General features: G+C 40.7%; 1 protein-coding gene across 7 annotated transcripts in view; it reads left to right on the top strand.

Moving 5' to 3' along the window:
* AKAP9 (A-kinase anchoring protein 9) overlaps nucleotides 1–14,391 on the top strand; it is a 229,934-nt gene that overhangs the window by 43,232 nt on the left and 172,311 nt on the right. For all 7 annotated transcript variants that reach the window (XM_090047082.1, XM_090047076.1, XM_090047075.1 and 4 more), the window contains one exon: nucleotides 9,907–10,161. In XM_090047082.1, the coding sequence (XP_089903208.1) occupies nucleotides 9,907–10,161 (255 nt within the window). The remainder of the gene's footprint in view (nucleotides 1–9,906; nucleotides 10,162–14,391) is intronic.

Genomic DNA, 14,391 nt, shown 5'->3' with positions numbered 1-14,391 from the left:
GCATTAATGACCTTAAGGTCTGTTGCCCCCCTTCCACCAGATGCCCTCTACTCACCCTGCACCCCAACCCCAACCACACTATGCCTCCTACTGCCCATCCTACCCCCTAGCCCCACTGGTCCTGTTCCTCCTGTCCTGGCACAGACCCCCATGTGAAGCTTTGTAGCTGCTGTATCTGCGCTTCCTTGCTTAAGACATGCAAGGAAGCATTTTCTAGTAGCTAATTTTCAGAAAAAGAGTTCATATAGTATGCAAGAAAATATGGTATTGAAGTGCGCGCCAGGGATCTGGGTTTTCCATTTCCCACAGAAAAGACTGAGTAAAATGTGGATTTCTCATTTTAGCAAAGAAAAACCCATGGATTTTAGTTTTGCAGCAAGCCTTCTGCAGGCTGGCAGTTTTAGCTTGCAGAGGCCTGGGAGGGAGCAGGAGGAGGGTGGTCAGGCAGGGAGCTCCATGTACATGCACATGGCTGCCAGGCAACTTGGAGAGCAGCTCCTGTGGGTAGGTGTGTTGGGGAAGGGTGGGTTTGAGGCCCCCATAGGGAGGGAGTTGGGCAGGGCTTGGGCTGGTGCTGCTGCCTAGATGGGCAGTGCTTGGGGCCCAGGGCCCAGGGCCACAGCGCATGGGCTATGGGCCCCAGCAGGGAGTGGAATGGGCCATGAACAGCTCATCCAGGGGCCAGGGGAGATGGGCCCCAGACCTGTGTGTGGGGCTTGAGTTCCTGCCTGCTGCCCCCTCCCTGGGGCCTCCACAGCCTGGTGGGTGGAACCAGGGGAGCAGTGGGGCCATGCAGGAAAGCTCCTTGCTGCTGTGAGCTCTGTGCTGCCCTGGCGACATGTCCCCTGTGTGCTTGGGTGTGGCGAGGGCAGTGCAGAGCTCACAGTGGCAAGCAGTTTTCCTGCGTGGCCTCACTATGTCCTACAGTGCTGGGTCACACCTGCCATGCTGTGATGGCCCCAAGGGAGGGCAGCAGGGTAGGAGCCTGAGCCCTGTGTACAGATCTGGGGGCCACAGGTCCCTTTCCTCTCCCCCCACCTCCCCACAAGAGTGTGCGCTGCAGCAGGGAGCTGGGCCCACTCACCCAACCTCATAGCATGCAGGCAGTGGTGGGGAACTGGGCTCCATTCTGCTTCAGCAACCATCGCCTCCTGCTGGCGGTAGGGGGCTGTGGACCTGGGTCCCTGGCCACATAGCTCTGGCAGCTGGGGGAGCAGGGGCTGTGGGTGGAGAGTGAGGGGCACAAGCAGGGTTGGGGTGGGGGGAGGGGGAATAAGGGGCACCAGCAGGGTTAGGAGTGTTGACTACAAAGGACCAACTCTTGGGATCATCATAAATTCTAATTTATTGTACAGGAAGTGAACTTACAAATAAAATCATAAATGCAAACTTTGAGTTATGACGGGTACTGGCCACCTTAACACGCATTCACACACGGAATTGCTGCAATAGTAGTGTACCACCTATGTTGGTTTATACCTATCCAGGGTGCTGGAGTCTGCTGTCAATGGTCAGCTTCCTCCAAGTCAATGTCTTCTAGAGAAGGGGGTCACCTGTTTGTCCTTCTGTCTTGGTAGGTTGGGTGCTGGATGAGAGGACGCCTTTGAGGGTCACAGTTCACTGCCTTTTTATCCCTTTCTCGCAGTTTTCTGTGATCTCCTAGCATCATTTTGACTGCCCAGTCCAGAGGTCACTGTCCCATGTGGGTCTTGAGTAGTCCATGACAGCTGTCAGTCATAGTCACTGGGGGTTCTACCCGATAGTGCAGTTATGGGAGTCCACCCTTGACTTGCTTTACTCAATGGTTGTGTCTTTGCAAGTTCCAGGTGGCTTGATTTAGCTTAAAATGGCTTGTAGAGTACAGTTTTGTAATGGTAAATTCCTCTGGATAGGGTATTGTCAATTAACAGCCAGAGGCTCTGGCTTTGTCATTCAATTACCTACTGATTGGTACATACTCGCATTCAATCAAGAGACCAGCCCAATACAGTTCCAGTGATTACAGTGCCAATGCATTTTTATAATAATTTTAGTAATACAAGGTATGACTTACTCTAAAGAATACATTCGTTAAAAGATATAAAACATAAAATGCAGAATGCCAGGGCAAAGATGAGACAGATGAAATATGAAAATGCAATGTGAGGTAGTGAGGATCAAAGTCACTAGGGCCAGTAAGTGAGTTAGGTTAGGTGCAGTCACACAAACTGATTCAGCATAAAACTTTAGACAGATGTAGTAAGTTTGCTTTGGGAAATAGGTCTTAAAGGGGGAATGTGTTCATCAGGATTTATTTATAGTCATGTTTTCAATGCACCTTGGCTTTTCTTGTCTCATACTGGCTTTGCTTTGAGGTGGATATTTTAGTTTTTTTGTTTTCTTTAGTGACACTTAGCTCAATTGATATGTATGTGTAGTTTGTAGGTTTCTTCTACAGAAAGCCATTTCAGCTTTCTGGCTTGCTCCAAGTCTTGCCACACCCCATGCAATGAGTGGCATGCTAGGTCTCTGCTAATACTTAGAAGGAAAAAGAAATGCACAAAAGGGGGGAGCTGGCAAGAAGGGGCTTCTGTTATATCAATGCCCGAAAGGGGAGTGTAAAAAGGGGGCTCCCTGTTACAGGCAGGCTGTGAGAGGGGGAAGGGAGGGGCACCAGCAGGGTTTTGGGGGGAAGGAGAGACTAGCAGGGCTGGGGAGGGGCTGTGGTAGGGAGTGAGAGGCACCAGCATGGCTAGGGGGGTGGTTAGGGAGTGAGGGGTATGAGCACAGGAGGCTGTGGTGGGGAGTGAGGGGCACCAGCAGGGTTGGGAGGGCTGTGGGCGGGGGGGCCATGGATGAGAGGCACCAGCAGGGTTTAGGGGGGAATGATGGGCTAGCAGGGCCGAGGGACTCTGTGGGGGGGATGACTGAGAGGCACCAGCAGTGCTTGAGGGGTCCAGGTGGGAAGTGAGGGGCATGAGCAGGGCCAGGGTGCTGCAAGAGGAAGTAGGGGGCACCAGCAGGGCCAGGGGTTCGGGGGGAGGGGCTTTCATTTTAATCACAGATTTTGGAGTTTTTATCAGAGAATTTGGAAAACCAGGATCCCTGGTGATTGCTGATTTAGTATCCCGTAATCTATCTTGATCTACTGGGGGTAAAGGCAGAAAGCTCAGTTGGTCCTATGAATAATTTTGCAAACTAATTGACAAGTGTATAATGCAGTGGTGTCAAATTCATTCCACCCTGGATACATGGAGCTATCATCAGTTTCAGTGGGCCTGGGCTGGCAGTGCTCGTGGCACAGATTGAGGGGCAGGCAGCAGCAGGGCAAGCAAGGGCTATATCTGCACAGCCCTCATGCACCCCCTTGGCACCAGTGGTAGTGTTCACCAGCATCCAGGGACTCTGAATTCTGCAGAAGAGCACACTTCAGCACCGCTCCAGTGGTTGGACAATTGGTGGCCCAGATGGAACAGTTCTGTAGGCTGAATCCTCCTAGCATGCCCTGTTTGATGCTTCTGATCCAGTGCATTTGATAGTATGAATTACTGAATTCCACGTTAAAGTTCAGGTCATCAGTGAAAGGCATGGTTTATGTCTATGTGTGTTGTTTCACTACATAAGTCTCTTACTGTACTTGAATAGCTGAATCTGTAGTGTTGCCAGTGTTTGACAACATGCTATGTCTGTCATGAAGCGGAAAGAAAGAATGTGATATTTCCCCATTTTCTTAAGAGAACTGTTGTGGGGGGGGGGGAAATCCTAATTTCTTTGCTACTATTCCACTTGACAGAAGGTGTGATTACATTATGTAATATTAATTGAGTAGTGAATGATTAAGAAAAGGCCTACTCTACACTTGTTTCCCTTGACTATCAGAGAAACCAGAAGGCAGGCAAGGCGTTTGTGCCTGAAAGCTTGGGAAGAATATTTTTTCCAACTATTCAATTGGTCTCTATCCAGAGAACCTTGCCTACCTACGTCATCATTAGACCATAGCTACATTAGACCATAGCTACAACCAACAACCCTATAACAGAGAAACCAAAAAGGTGTCACTTGATCCCTGTGATTGGTCACATCTCGCATCATTTTTATGACTGTCTTAAATAAGTTGCTATAGTAAGTGTATATTTAGGAATTAGAATTAGGAGTTTCTTACAGTACTATAGAGTCGTCATGCCTTGTTCCATAACAACTTTTCAAAAGTGATGAGCAGTTATGGCTATTTACTGCGGGAGCTCTGAAAACCTGTTCATGCAACTGTTGCAAAAATGTTTTTTTCAGCATGAGAACACACAGCAGTGAGTTTGCCTGTATTCTGTCTTAAATTGAGTCCCTTAAATTTAACAAGGGACATTTAGATTTAGTATTAGGAAGAGCTACATGGGTGGTTAAGTACTGGAACAGACTATTATTGAGGGAGACTAATTTTCCACAAACTGGAAGTTTTTAAGCTCAGGTTTGACAAACGCTTTTGGTAAGATGGCTTTGACAGGGAGAATCCTGCCATACTCAGGATTGGACCTCCTGAGTTCCTTTCTAGCCCTATTTCTCTGTAGTGCCTATGATTTTTAACAAGGCACATGGAAGACAAGAGACTTAATTTAAGATGGAATACAGTCGGCTTGTATTCCAGATGGTTCCTACTTGTCCTGTAGACTGTAGATACAGACAGCAGTCTGTCACCATCAACTTTATGACAAACCTTCCTCTCTTTGAAGACTGTTCCCAAGCTCCTCTCCCTTGCCGCAAGTCTTCTTTTCTCCAGATGGAATAGCCCCGGTTCTTCCAGCCTTTCCATGTATAATGTTTTCTGGATCTCTGTTTATTTTTGTTGCTCTCCTCTGGACTCTTACCAGTTTGTGTGTGCCTTTTTTGAAGTGTGGTGCGTCATACTACCCCAGGTGAGGCTTCACTAGTGCTGTATTAAGTGAAAGAATAATTTCCTGCTACTTGCATTAGATGGTCCTAGTATGCTGTTAGCTGTTCCCCCCATTTTTCTCTCCTGTGCCCCCTTCCAATGTTGATTCATAATTAGCTTGCAATCCACTATAACCTATATGTCGTTTTCTGTAGTATTGCAGCCTAGCCAGTTGTTCCTCAATTTGTATTTGCCCTCTCTGAATTTCATGCAGTTAATTTCACTTTATTTCTCCAATTTAGCAAGATCATTTTATATCTTAAGCCTGTCTTCCAAAGTGTTACCTACATACTTAACTCATGAAATTGCTCAGTGCTTTCCTGGAGTTGGCATGTTACAAACATTACATAGTGCAAGGTAAATGTCATTGTTTTCTTTTGGTTTCCTTATCTTTGTATAAAAGCTTCTAGGGCATCTATACACATGCTCCAGGGTGGTGAGGCAGAAGGGGGGCTAATTAGAGCAGCTCTTGGAAGCTTTTCTAGTTTAAGTGCCCACAGTGTCATGTGTATTCAGTGTCCCACATTTCAAAATGGTGGCTTCAGGTAAAACACCCCAGTTAAAGCGCCCCAGCCACCATTTTGAAGCATGGGAATGCTGGTGTGTGCTAATCAGTACAATTAATAGAGTCTGCTCCAAAGCATGTTAATTAGTACATGTTCTAGCAGGTGTCCAGCACATATAGGTGCCCATTGATTCTAGCAGTTTGAGTATACACTTTACATTATACGTTAAATCAAATTATTTTAAATTTGCATTCACATGTAAAGTGCTATACCAAGCCAAAAATAGCCTGCTCCCAAAGCAAAAATAGCAGGAGAGATCTTTCTGTTAAAATGACAGCAGTGAAATAGTTGACATGATTTACATTAGTAATCCCCACCAGCCCTGGCATTTGTACCCAGCACCCAGCTGCTCCAGCACCCACTAGTCAGCCTCAGCATTTCTTATCAGCTCCCTACAAGGCTGCATCAACTTTTATAGGTAAGGCCCTGCTGAATTAGCAGTGGAAGTGGGCTGTGTTGCAGCTCCTTTAATCTTGCAGGTTCCCCCATATGCCTTCCTCCTCGCCTCTTTCCCCCCTCCCCCACTGATTGATGGAGTGGCTCCACTTGCAGCTCACTCCTGATTGACCATGTTTTTAAATATGGCACTATTTTTGCCTCCTGCTGCTGAGGGACCCCAGCAACCCCACTGCTTGCAGCTAGTTGGGGGAAGGCAAAAATGGCACCATGTTTAAAATCGGTGTTTTTGCTTTCCTGCCAATCAGGAATGAGCTGCAAGCAGGGCCCTCCACCAATCGCACGCAGGGGCTGGGGCAGGACAGAAAAACCTGCAAGATTAAAGGAGCCACAGCATGGCCCACTTCCCCTGTGAATTTGGTAGGGTCCTATTTATAGGTCACCCATAATATTAACTGTTTTGTTTTGCTGTCACCTTTCCCATGGGTGCTTGACGTGACCAGGAAGTGTGTTATTTTTAAGGTCTTAGATGGAAAAAATTAGAGCCCAGAAGAACTGTATGACCAAATATATTTTTAAAGTATCTATGATTTTTATATGCAAATGCTGTTTTACTCTGAAAAATGACTTTGCAAATAATACTCATCAGATTTCTTTTCTGTATGCTATTCTGTCACATGTATCTGATTTTAATGATGTAAGATTTTGCTTCTATCTTTAGTAAGAAACCAATTCAGTTAAATAAAATAAGCATACTACACCTTTTACATCAACGGAATTGAATGCTAAGTTCTAATGATTTATGCTTTTGCAAATTCATTATAAAAAATGGAACAGAGCAGTTATTGCTGAGGATATAAGTTGAAGAACCTGAGATAACATGGGGGTAAACTAAAGCCTGGTTTAGCCTACAGAACCATTTTCATCAATAGTGGTATCTGGGAAAAAAAACAACTCAGATTAATTTTCAGATCTCAGGCTGAAGCTTCAAGGCTAGAAGTTCATTTACAATGTGTGCTCATTTGCAGAAATCATTGAGACAAGGAGCTTCAGTGTCATTTCTAGAGTCACTGTTAGGAGCTTTTTTCTGTCCCAGGGTGGGCTGCTTTTCTAACCATAATCATTCTTCAAAAAATTTACCACCTAATTGGAGGACTAAATTTAGGCTGTGAGGCATTGTGTTAGTTGCACCTGGCTTGCCCAACATCTGTATAGATTGGGCACTTTAATGAAGCTTTTTTTGGGCACTTTTATCTAATAGCTGATTCAATAAGCTATTAGATAAAAGTTCCAAAAAGCCCCACTTAAGTGCCCAGTCTATACAGATGCTGCAGAGTTGGGTCAAAGTAATGCACTGCTTCTTCCGGTAAAGCATGGTTTGTTTGTTTTTTTAACATCTGCAGGCAGCCACACTAGAACTTTTATGAAAGAGTTAACAGTAAAGCAGTTTTCCTATGCTTAGCTATAGAAGAAGCAAGATGTTTCAGCTGTTACAATGTAACTGTTAACCGCATCATTTGATATCCATATAATTGTTACCTCTGTCTGCAACCTTAGTAGGCAGTTAGAGCTGAAAAATGGGGCTGGGGGCAGAGACTGGAAACTTATCTGTTTTCTGCTACTTTTCTAGCAGGGTGAACACTGCCTGGAGCTTCCAGGTGTGGTACTGGAACCATGTAGGTGGTAGAGAGAGGCGAAGTGAAACCTTCTTTCAGATGGAATAGTGGGCAAGGGGGCTTCAGGCAGCCCTCTGTCAAAGAAACTCATTACAAAAGCAGGAGGACTGCACTGAATGACCCTGCCAGATGCGTTACTAAATCACATTCCTGAAGTCTTGTATTCTTGTGCTCACTGGAACAAGACATTTTTGTGGTTCTATTCACTCTTCCAGAGTCTCCTGATATTGCAAGGGGCTGTTAGTGGCAGAATATTTATTTGGACTCTCAGATTCTGTTTCTGAAACCTCCTTCCCTTAACTGATGTGGGTGCCTTCATCTTATGCTTGGAATGTTTCCTAATATAAGCAGTGGCATGAAATTGACTTATTTCTTGCTACAGATCCTCTTGCAGTGAAACACTACCATCATCCATGAAATTGATCACAGTGGTATTCATTTGATAATGGCATAAGCAGCAACAGAGGCTCTTGATCTCTGTCTGCAGATTCAGAAGACAGGATTACATCAATTTGTCTTTGTTTTACACTTCATTTATTTCTAGAAAGTTACGTTTTGCAAATATAAAATCTGGAATATGTTGTTTAAATGAAATTTTAAATTCTGCAGTTTATGGCTTTTTGTTTCACAGTTGCCTTCAAATTTATAAAATCCCGCAAAAATAAGGCTGGAAGTGACCTCAAGAGCTGATGTAGTCCAACCCCTTGATCTAGCGGCCAGTTACTGACCTAACAGACCTGTTCTTCTGCATGTTATTTCAATTTGCAAATGCAGTTTTTGTTTTCATGCACAAATTAGGGATGCATGTGTATACATACATACACACTGTTGAACTACGTGAGCTCTTGAGGTGTGTGTATATATGTGTGTGTACACAGGCATTTTGGTTTAACAAATCTCAGATTCCTCTTGTGAGTGTAGCAGGAGCCATATAACAAGCTGTCAGCTGCCCTGAGGATAGTCTGAAGGATGCATCATTCTTCTAAAGAATTTTTTTGAAAATTACTTATAGAGGAACAAAAGCATAAGTTAGGAAGAAAATGCAGTTAATTTGCAAATACTGTAATTGTCTAATTTATAGCCACCTTATCTGTCTTGGGACTGAATGACTATTAGAAAATACTGATATGATAGCTTGCTCGCTTTACAACAGAACTGAGATTGGGAAAGGACATTTATGCCAAATAAAATTCTGCTTGACCTACCTTAGTGTTGAATGAAGAGTTTGAATGAAAACCTTGGTCTCTAAATTGATGAATATTATGAGCAAAAAATTGCCAATTTTTTTTTCGTATTTGATAGAAACATTTTTCCCCTCAATTAACAGTGGTTTATCAAAGCTTACAGTACTTGAGTTTTAGAGAACATATGTGAAAGTTTAAAGCTTTATTTGAATGTTTCTGTGTTGGCACATGTGCAATAATAATAAAAGAGTGGATTATAGTAGTAATACAGTGGATTTTTAAGGGGTAGAGAAAAAAAACCTCATGGTAGCAGAAGATTTACCTTATGTTAATCTTTATTTAATATAAATTTTAAGGAAGCAGGACCTGTGGTGAAACAAAATTTCTCTACAAGCAATAAAAATATATTCTAAATGGATTTTCTCATGTAAACGATTATAGCTGATTACAGACAGGTATTTAAGTTCTACAAAAGGCAGTGTCTTAGCAGTATTTGAATAGCTTATGTGCTAATTGGTTGTTCAACTGTCCTGTGTCTGGATTACCTGTGAGTTTTTGTTCATCGGCATGTTTTGCTACAAGGTAGAGTATTTTGTAATGTATTTTGTGTCTTTTGTTAGATTGTTCCCTGATGATGCATTTTGCTTTCTTTTATGCTTATTTCAACAACTTGGACAGAATTTCTTGAATTTTTTTAACTATAACTGTCTAAAGAGTATAGTAATACTTATTTGACATTAGCAAGATTTGGTCTTCAACTTTTATTTCAACATAGAAAAAATGAGTTTCCTACCATTCACTTTGTCAGAGTATAGTAGTTTTTATAATACTAGAAAAACTTTTTAATTTCCCTTTATAAATGAGAAAAAAATTACTTTTAATCAGCTTTGTTCTTTGGTTTTAATGTTGATTCTTTTGAATTCTAGCTATCTGTATAGTAAAGAATGAAGCCTGCAAGGTAGATATTGACCTCTTACTTTGCTGCTCACATTATATTTTACATTTTTTAAAAAAATTACTCTTTCTATGGGTGTTTGGAACAGTCAGCATTAAGCTTTAGCTTTTTCTTCAGTGATTAATGGGAAGCTTTGGACAGAGCAATCCATAAGCCCTTGTAATTCATGTCATTAGTAATAAAGAAGAAAACTTTCACCTTAACCAGATTTTTCTCTTATGTGCAGCTTGCCCAGTTTAGGCAGCGGAAAGCACAGTCTGATGGCCAGAATGTATCCAAGAAGCAGAAAAAAAAGAAAAAAGCATCAAACACCAAAGATGAAGAATCAGTGCAAGATAGTCCTGATATTGATCAATCACGAGGTGATGAAACATCCATGTACAGTGGTCGAAGAGGAGCAGCTGCTACTGCTGACTTTAATATAATAAGGACTTTACAAAGTGGAGAAATTGTCAAAGATGACCAGACATATAATATTGAAGTAAGTGTTTATCAGCTCTTAATCAATTAGGTTATTTTCTGTTTAAAAGTAGGCTAAATTGCTAAGTGGTTATGAGACTGACATTCCTTGCATCTGCCTTCTTGTCACAATATACCCAGAGGTGATGCATTTTTTTTCTGTCTCCTGTTTTCTGAGGCAAAGTAGCTTTGCTGAGGAGTATAAAGGATTTAATGGTACAGTTGTGTGAGCTTCTTCACAGAATGAAAGCTATGTTTGCTTTTCACGTTTTTAATAGCGTGAAATATATTTCTCAAGTATTGTGTTTATTAGATTACTCCTGGTAAAGAGAAAAAAGTGTAAAACTAAGCATCTGGCTGGTATTCTGGATGTAATTTGACTCTTGTAGGTTAATGGCCGTGAGGAATTTATTTAGAAAACTCTAATTAGCAGCGGGGAAATTGTAAGGTTTAGGAAACTAGTAAGTGAATACTTCAACTTTTGTTACTGAATGAAATATAACTCTGGCCTTTAGTAGCTGAAAGTATCTACTATCTGAAGATTGTAAAAGAGCTTATGTGAAATAGAATGGCAGTCAGCTCAATCTGGAGTAGAAAAACGTTTATATAATAACATTCATTATTACTGGTATACATCCAGGTGCAATGAATTTGAATACTTCATAAAGGAGCATTGCATCCTGGAAAGCAGTGACTTGAAAAAAAACAAAAGGATCAAAAAATATATTAGACAATACAATTTTTTTGGAGTCTCAGAACAGCAGAGACTCCCAATGCCTGAAGAAAGATGACTGCGCCCAAAAGCTTGCTAAGAACTATTTTCCAACTATTCAGTTGGTCTAATAAAAGATGTCACATCTACTCAAAGAACCTTGTCTGTATTGGACAAGTAACTCAATGTGAACTCAGTCTCTCACTGTCCAAAAGGGTTAATATGAAGCTTTTGAAAAGATTTACAAGAACCTTCTGAGTTACTAACACTTTGCTAACCATTATTTTCTAATGTGCTTAGGCAGTAATGTGTAGTTAGCCAGTATTACAATAATAAGAATAAAGTTTGCTTAGTTGGAGTTGCAGCCATTGTAGGTTAGCTGAGTTCAGGTTAACCTCTCCAACTCAGATTTGCAAGACAGCTACTTTGAGCTGTCCCTTCTTTCACCTAATGTTATTATCTTGACACAGCAGCCTCTAAAGATCTAAGGCAAGATTGCTGGAGGCATTACAACAGATTATTTCCTAAGTGAATTTCCAGTTCCTATGTCACCGTTCTAGCAAGATATATCTTTGTTTTTTCTTTTTTGTGCTGCAGTATTCAGAGAGTAGTTGATATAAAGGAGGCTAAATATCTTGGCTGGACTCAGTTTGTTCTTCCAGTCATTTTGTAGATAATACATATCATCTTTCTGTGATTTTTTTTTTCTTTTTCCTCATTTGCGTTTTTCTTGTCGTGAAAAGGAACTTGAATATTACACATGCATGTATGCATGCATGTACATGCACCCTACACCCCATTACTTGATGTGATTACACCAGTGACAGAAGGTTAAATAAAAGTGTGTCTGCTTTTGTACTCTGATATTTTTCCTTCCCTATCTTGTTTATTTCATCAGAGTTAACTAGGAATATTTGTGTTCTTTATTCAGCATTTATGGTTTCTTGATTCATCATTATTTACTTCAGTTTACAGGTTTTATGTTCTTTTCCTGCTTGGATTTCACAAAATCCTTTAAAAAGGGATTCTTGCCTCTCTAGTTATGGAAATACACTTCTGATTTCATCAGGACCTTTCAGTTGAAAACAACTTCATTTTTGGAAGCAAATAATGTATAGTCATGTTAATAGATGTTACATGGGGTGTGATGCTTGGACAGAAGTCTGTAGTGTTGCATAGAATCTGCTCTGAGGAAGGGAGAGAAGGGTCTGTTTTTGTTGGAGTTTCAAGATCAGTGCTGCTTTTTGCTGTTGTAACTCACAGATACATTACAACTTCCCCTTTTCATTGTACTTCCGCTCTGAATTCCATATGAGATTTTCATCATAGCTACTGTTCTGTTGGCTAAGAAAAATTTGATTTCCAGTCTGGAAAGGAGAGATCTGGAGAAGAATTATAACCCAGACTTCTTGTCTTCAAGTTTCTGGGCCTGACCCAACTTTATTTTAAATTCCCTTCTGCCCATTTCCCTGTCTCACAAGGATGGTGACGTGTTGTTTTGGGTTACATTTTTTTTAATTCTGTAAAGGCTGTCAGGCATCACTTTTTTTGTCCCTTCCATAACTGCCATATTGTTTTTAATTCTTGTAATGCCTTGTGTATATTTCTAAATAAAAATAAGAAACAACCTAGTATGCAGTGTGGGATTTAGAACTTTTGGTCCTGAAGCCGGTTTCGTTCGAAGCTGTCTTATTGCTAAATAACAAAATCAGTACACGGTGTCCACCTTGAGGACAGTAAGTTTCAGCTTGGGGTCACTCTTTTTGTAACTTCTGAAAGAGCAGAGAGTGATTTGTTCTGTAACAATATACCAATGCCAGTCATGTAACAGAAGATGGTGCTAAGCAGAACTAAATTTGTCTCACAGTAAAATTCTCATCAGAAGTCAAGGACAATAACTACATCAGCAAAACCACTCAATAGAGCTATTAATTGAACATCAGTTGTAGGTCACAAAGTTTTATGATCAAAATAATCAAATTTACATTGGTAACTTTTGATTTTTTTTCAGGGCAAGTATGTGTCTGCTAAATGGTCTTTGGAATATGATATGATAGCTCATTTTAGCATCTGGTTTAGCCAAGGTTCTTATCCCAGATTTCAACATTTCATTGCCATTAAGTTATTTGAAATATTTACAAGGTTGTTATCTCAGTTCAGCAGCATTTTATGTAGCTTATATTTAATCTTAAAATTAAGTTACCTTAGATGTGGATACATTTTAGCTTTGTTCATTCTTTAAAATAACATGAAGATATGCCAAGACAAGATTCCTCTTCAGCAGTAAATGAAAATGTCATTTAAATGCCCTTCAAGTGTACAGTATAACTTCTGAATGTATGATCCAGCTCCTAAATATAAATATTTGCTGGTATTAGGGACTTCTGGATTGTTTGTTCATTGTAAAATGATAGCTAGCAAACAAAGACATACCTCAGTTAAATTTTAAAGAGATTAGCGAAAATGTTGTTTCTCTCCTCTTAAACCATGGAAGGTGATCCCAGTTAAAGGTAATTCTCTCTGCTCTAGGATACTTTTCTGGTATGGTTGAAATATTAACAGCAAGAATGCTGACAAGATTTGACAGCAGTTCCTTGTTCTCTAACTCATAGATATGTACCATTTCTTTACTTTACCCAAACAAAAGAAAAACACTTTCTGTGGCTGTTTTTGCTATTTCTGTGCTGTTTTGTTATTTTTCTTTATATCCATTTGGCCCTTTCCAGGGTGCACTTGATTTAAATCAAATTGGTTTGAATCATGATTAAAGTCAATGGTTAGGAAGCCTTGATTTAATCACTGTTTCCTACAAAAAGTGCATTCTTGTTGTTTGATAGAACCTTCATTAAAATATTCCTAAACAAGGTCTCTTTTATGGCCTGGCAAGCCTGCTGCCATGATAAGTTTTCTCTTCTACCATACTATTCCCTCACTAGATCTCAAATTAATGAAGTGACGAGGCTACACTCAGAAACTTACCCTCAAGACTTCTAAAATATTCTCCTTGGAATGTTTCTACTGCCCCTCCTTCCTTGCATTTATCTCCAGACTCATCTTCCTCCTTGCCCAGATCTACTCCATCCTCACCTATCCTCTTACTCATTTAACTTCTTGAAACTTTGCACTTTTAGAGAGAGGTAAGGGCTTGATTCTGTGCACACAAACTTGGAGAGAGACAATAGGGTTGATGAGAGATGACAGACCTGATTACCTACCCATCTCCATATACTATTGTTATAAAGGATTTTATCTCTGGAGACACAAAGCCAGTTTGAGAACTGAAACTAAGTATCCTAGAGATGCTTAATGAGATCTAACCTGAGCACTGAGTCCCATTGGGTAGAGTGGTTTTCTTTAATCTTTACTAGTGATCTGTAGAGAAGCTTATGGGAACCCCATAAGATTGGATCCCTAATATAAACCATGGCATGTTGCTACCTATTTATAAAACTTTTCTTAAAAGGTTACATAATATATTCATCCCAAATAGTATATAATTGGAATTTATAATCCCTATTCCATGATGATATCTTTGAGCTC

Source organism: Crocodylus siamensis, chromosome 5 (assembly GCF_052110815.1).
Source record: "Crocodylus siamensis isolate JL-2025a chromosome 5, ASM5211081v1, whole genome shotgun sequence".
Classification (NCBI taxonomy): Eukaryota; Metazoa; Chordata; order Crocodylia; family Crocodylidae; genus Crocodylus; species Crocodylus siamensis.
Note: the sequence above shows the minus strand (reverse complement) of the source record. Positions and strands in the feature narration are given on the sequence as shown.